At 37.0% G+C, this 6,054-nt stretch overlaps 2 protein-coding genes across 2 annotated transcripts in view; both read left to right on the forward strand.

Moving 5' to 3' along the window:
- LOC105262404 (box A-binding factor) overlaps positions 1–5,399 on the forward strand; it is a 55,711-nt gene extending 50,312 nt beyond the window's left edge. Inside the window, exon 3 of the mRNA XM_059118653.1 lies at positions 5,026–5,399. Coding sequence (XP_058974636.1) covers positions 5,026–5,320 — 295 coding nt within the window. The 3' untranslated portion in view covers positions 5,321–5,399. The remainder of the gene's footprint in view (positions 1–5,025) is intronic.
- On the forward strand, positions 1,991–2,936 carry LOC101897190 (uncharacterized). The gene is made up of 3 exons (XM_011296790.3): positions 1,991–2,008; positions 2,083–2,180; positions 2,388–2,936. The coding sequence occupies exons 2-3, from the start codon at positions 2,171–2,173 to the stop codon at positions 2,876–2,878; spliced, it is 501 nt and encodes a 166-aa protein (XP_011295092.3). The 5' UTR covers positions 1,991–2,008; positions 2,083–2,170; the 3' UTR covers positions 2,879–2,936.
- Positions 5,400–6,054: the final 655 nt, after the last annotated feature.

Raw genomic sequence — 6,054 nt, forward strand, 5'->3', positions numbered from 1 at the left:
TCAACGTGGATAACGTTTTATATGTAATCGTACTATTAGCCTTAAATAACTGTTCATTGCAAAAAAATTAAATTTCGAAGAATTATTTCAAAACTTCTATTTTAGGACTGCTCTGCAATTTATAAAAAAAGTTAAAAAAGTCCCTTTGACAAAACAGCGCCCAATGTTTTTTTATCGAACTCCTTTGCTTTTTGCTAAAACATTATTTAACATAGAATTTCAATTAAACAACAACCGAATCGATCGAAATGTGTATGGCATTCCTAAATAATATGCAATAATTTATTACACTAGGCAACACTTTTTGGGCTTTTGGCGAATATTCTTTGAACTATTTAAAAATTAACAGTCGGTTTTGCCGACAGATGTATACAGGGTTATCCATATTCGACGGACCCATCTGGCAACGCCATAACTTTTCATATAGATGTCACATCTCTTCATGACATACCGCGTTTGAAGCGTCAGTCCAAGCAGATTTTTACAATGAACCAATACACGCCACGCGAGCGCTCTGAAATAGTTGAAATTTACATTCAACAGAAGAAGTCAATTGTGAAAACTCAACGTGCTTTTAAAACATTAAAAAATGTGAGAAGTGCGCCTTCTAAGAACACCATTAAGCGTTTATACGAAAAATTTTCGACTGGTAAGGCTCTTTCTAATCCGAAGAGGCCATATAAAAGTCGACCAAGGCGATCGGCCGAGAATATCGCTGCCGTACGAGGCAGTGTTGAGAGGACCCCAAGAACATCCCAAAAACGCCGTTCTCAGCAGTTGGGCATGGCTCGGTCCACTTTACAACGGATTATTCGCATTTATTTGCATTTGTTCCCGTAAAAAATTCAATTGACGCAAAGAATGTTGCCCGCGGACAAGCCTCGTTGATTGGAATGGGCCCAAAGAGTCATGGGTCCGTCGAATATGGGCAACCCTGTACCTTTAGCCAAGGCTCGATTATTTAAATATATTTTGACTTCTGTTATGATTTTTCAAATTTTTGACCCCCTATGAAGTGGGTTCTGAAGGAACTTGTACCGCAACAGAAAGAAAATAGACTCAAATGAGATAAAGAGTTGTTTCGCTTGGCCGAAAGTGGTGAACTACCGAATTTGGTTTTCTCCGATGAGAAAACATTCGTTGCCCAGCAGTTTGTAAACAAACACAATGATCGTGTTTACTTGCCAAAAAGGTCATTTCAGCTGAAAATGTGCACCTTCGGTTGGCCACCAGAACTCAAGCGCCGGCCATGATGATGATGTGGGCCGCCATAACAGCCGATGGTCGCTCTCTGCTCGTATTAATTGACCGTGGCATCAGAATAAATGACGAATATTATCGCGAAAATATTTTGGAGGGTGTATCAAAAAGCCTTGGGCACGCAAACATTTTGGCTGCAGACCTTGGACATTCCAACAACAGGACTCAGCACCATCGCACTCACACCGGGCCACCCAAGAATGGTTACAAAATGAGGTTCCTCTCTTCATTTCCAGCGCACAATGGCCATCAAAATCTCTGGATACCAATCCGTTGGCCTATTGTGTCTGGAGTATTTTGAAAAGCAAGGTTGGCACTGAAAAATGCCAAAGTGTCGATCATCTCAAGCAAGCGCTTCGCCGGGAATGGGCCAAAATAGGAAGAGCAACATTCTGGCAACGTTTGACCGTTTGAAGGCCATACTTCGTCATTGGCCGTTTGAAAGCCATAATTCGTGACAAAGGTGACCAATTCGAACAAATATAAACTTATCCTAAAATTTGATGCTATTTCCGATTATTTTTGCTTTCATTCAATAAAATTTGAAAAAAAATTAAAAATTATGGCGTTTGACTTAGTTGCAGTTTTTTATCTCAACAAAGTCAAACACCATAATTTTTACATTTTTTTTCTAAATTTTATTGAATTAAAGCAAAAATGTCGGAAATATCATCAAATTTTAGAATAACTTTAAATTTGTTCGAATTGGTCACCTTTGGCCTAAAAGACCCGAAATGCCAACTATAGGGTATGAAATATACAATAACATTATAATTTAATTTATTTAACAACTATTATCTTTGGTCTCTATAAAATTCGAAGAACGCATTCCATTGGCAAATAGTTTGTTAATTGGAGTCACCTTGAACATTGCGGCGATATTTATCAGCAGTACAAGACAACACTCAATATGAGAGTCCGTAAGTTTTGCAGAAAGAAAAAAAAAGTATCAAATATTTCTGTTGTTGGCAGCGGGGCATCATATCGAAAAAAATATTTTTGGGGAAATATTTCCATGGCCTAATTTTGAATTCGGAGACCCGGTTATGCCTGCAAACCTCAAGTTATGAACTGATACATCCGAGATCCCTTCTAATTTTCGTATTCTCTTTCATCTTCCTTCGCAGTTGCCTTTTTGGCCCTTTTGCTTTCTCTATGCTACAGCACATCTTCGGCCTGTGATCCGCAGAGCAACAATCAGCCCCAGTGTAACCAAATCAATCTAAATATTCCGATACGAAACTTTTGGGATCCCACCGTTTATTGGCTATGCAAATCATCTCAAAGCATTGCCGAATTAATTAAATGTCCCGATAGTCTGTTATTTGATCCCGTTAGACGTGAATGTGTTCCCAACAAAAAGTGGATTTGGCTTAAACCCTGCTCAGCTACCACCTGTGACCCGGAGAGTAACAATGAACCCATTTGTGATGGTACAAATTTAAATAAGCCGATACGGAATTTTTGGGATCCCACCGCCTATTGGATGTGTAGTCAGGCCAATGCTGCAGCCGACTTGGTGAAATGTCCCATTGATCATATGTTTGATTCGGAAAAGCAGCTTTGCATACCATCGAGTATGTGGACTTGGTCTGAGCCGTGTCCGAATAAAATGTAACATTTTTTTTGTTTTTTGAAATTGAAAATAAATAAAGAAAGGTGTAGTGAAACTCGAATCTTGTTTTAAGATTTTTAATGACAATTTTCATGTTCCGAAAATATTACGGAACAAGTAAAATAGTATCAGTCTATTTTGCCGACAGATGTATACCACCAGCCTTGAGCTATGATGTTAATTTTGCGTTTTATGAGCTTCATGGATAATAACCCTTTGTGGGGGAGGTACCAGAAGGAGTGGTCCAATATATGCCATCTTCACACCAGACCTTGGGTTAATAAAAATATTGGGAGGTGTTTAATTTGAAGAGAACCGGATGCTTCTTTCGGATTTTACAATCGTTTTTGTTATTCAAAATCTTAATCCTTTGTGGGGGAGGTACCAGAAGGAATGGTCCGATCTCTAGCATATTTATAACAGATCTTGTGTTGACGGAAATATTGAGATGTGCCAAGTCTGAATGGAATCGGATGTTAATTCGGTGTTTTATGAACTTCATGAATATTCAAAATTTCGACCCTTTGTGGGGGAGGTACCAGAAGGGTTGGACCGATATATCCCATCATCAGACCAAACCAAGTCAGAATAGAATCGGATGTTAATTCGGTGTTTTATGAACTTCATGGTTATTCGAAATTTTTAACCCTTTGTGGGGGAGGTACCAGAAGGAGTGGTCCAATATATTCCATCTTCACACCAGACCTTGGGTTAATAAAAATATTGGGAGGTGTTTAATTTGAAGAGAACCGGATGCTTATTTCGGATTTTATAATCGTTTTTGTTATTCAAAACTTTGACCCTTTGTGGTGGAGGTACCAGAAGGAATGGTCCGATCTCTACCATATTTATAACAGATTTTGTTTTGAGAGAAATATTGAGATGTGTAAAGTCTGAATGGAATCGGATGTTAATTCAGTGTTTTATGAGCTTCATTAATATTCAACATTTTGGCGCTTTGTGGGGGAGGTACCAGAAGGAGTGGTCCGATATATCCCATCTTCACAGCAGATCTTGAGTTACTGGAAATATTGGGATGTGTGAAATATGAAGAGAACCGGATGTTTATTTCGGATTTTATAATGGTTTTTGTTATTCAAAACATTGACCCTTTGTGGGGGAGGTACTGGATGGAGTGGACCGATATGGTAAATTTTCGTACCTGACCTTTCACTGTCGCAAATATTAGGATTTGCAAAGTTGTGGCAAAATCGGGTTATCGTTTCTCTTTCTGTGTAGAAAATATATTTTTTGAAAATTTCGACCTTTTGTGGGTGAGGTACCAGAAAGAGTAGACCAATGTATTCCATCTTCAAACCAGACCTCGGGTTAATAAAAATATTGGGATTTGGGAAATTTGAAAACAATCGGACTCTTACATCACATTTTATAACAGCTGTAATTATTCAAAAGTTTGTCCCTTGGTGGGCGAGGTACTTGAGTACTGACCTAGCACTGATGCAAAGATGGAGCAAAATCTGAATATCGGTTCTCTTTCTGTGCAGAAAACATATATTTTCTTTTTTTTTGAAAATTTCGAATCTTGGCGGAGGAAGTACCAGAAGGAGTGGACCGATATTATCCATAAATTAGTTTTTTTTATTGCAATTGGAGTTTTAGGGCCATGGAAGAATGAGCAAGCCACACGATTTTCCTGCCACGCGTCATAGATAAAACTGCCGCCACAAAGAACATTTCAGAGTCGATAAAGCAGTCTTCATGTGGTTTTTTTGTTCTATATACAACACGTAGCGCGCTAATTCTGCTATGACCCCAAAATCGCCGGAGATATAAACTAAGCAACAACAAAAAGTTAATTTATTGGCTTCAGCCATGGCCTACATAAGGTCTGCCAGTAGGCCCATCTGACAACCAAGTTTGGTGTCAAAATACATATTGTGATTTGGAATTCGAAGAGGGTCAAATCAGAATAGTGCACAAACTACTAAGTTATTGTCAAATTGTTGTCAAAAGTAGTAGTTTTGGCCAACCTAATGCAGGCTTAAATAATGATGACTGAATCATTATTTAAAAAAATTTATTTTATAAAATTTCTAGGATTACAAATTTTTAAAATCCAGTTATTCATAATAATATTTTATTAAATTTCAAATTATTGATATTTCTTTTCCCCTCTGCTCCATTTCCAGAAACAATTCAATTGCCTGTCTGCGTGCCAAGGCCCAGGAACATCAGGCTCGCCTTTTAAATAGCGGCCTTTTTTTGCAGGTGCGTTCATTTGCCGATTTGCAGCAACGACATCACCAGCAGCAGCAACAACAACAACAGCATCACGCTTTACAACAACAAGGAAAATCCAATGTCAGCAATAATTTCAAAATTTGTGATACAAAATCTTTAGCAGTAGACCCGCAGCCAGTCAACACGTCTGGCAGTAACAATTTGACTGTGGTACCACCCATTTCGAAACGAGAAATTGTATAAAATCTGTAATTGTCATATAAGATTTTTATGAAATTGAAGAAGAATTAAAACACACACACCCACATATATTTTAACATTTTGTAAAATTTAATATAAGTCACTTACTTAGATCTCAAAACAGTATACGTTAGAACTATTTAATCTTCGTGGATTCTATTAATTTATTGAAAACAAAACAACAGAATTAATTAAATTTAGTTTTTAATTTTTTTTTTATTTATTTATATATATTTTTTTCGTAATAATTAAGCAGCGAATTTTAACATTGTAACCATTTTATTCAATAAAAATTATTTCAAACACGACGTATTGAAGGTGTCTTATTTGAAGAGATCTATCGTCTACAACGTTAACGGATGCCATAATTCATTCGCCTGAAATTATGCTTTACAATTACGCTTTTTTATTTCATGAATATGTCTTCGCTAAGGTGAACGTCGGTAATACTGTTAATGCTGTCGATAAAAGCGATACTTTTGTGTTATTTGGTATGGAAATGTAATAACGCCCTATCAAGTTTTGCTATGTTAACATGATAGAAAGTTTAAAAGTATCAATAGGTCTTGCCGACAGATGTATACGCTCAGCCAATGTTTGATTATTTAAATATATTTTGACTTCTGTTGTGATTATTCAAATATGTTGACCCTCCGAGGGAATGGGCCAATGTTGTCCATTTCTAAATAAATATGATATAAATATTGCGACGTGCCAGGTTTGGACTACATTGGTAC

Source organism: Musca domestica, unplaced genomic scaffold (assembly GCF_030504385.1).
Source record: "Musca domestica strain aabys unplaced genomic scaffold, Musca_domestica.polishedcontigs.V.1.1 13, whole genome shotgun sequence".
NCBI classification, from domain to species: domain Eukaryota; kingdom Metazoa; phylum Arthropoda; class Insecta; order Diptera; family Muscidae; genus Musca; species Musca domestica.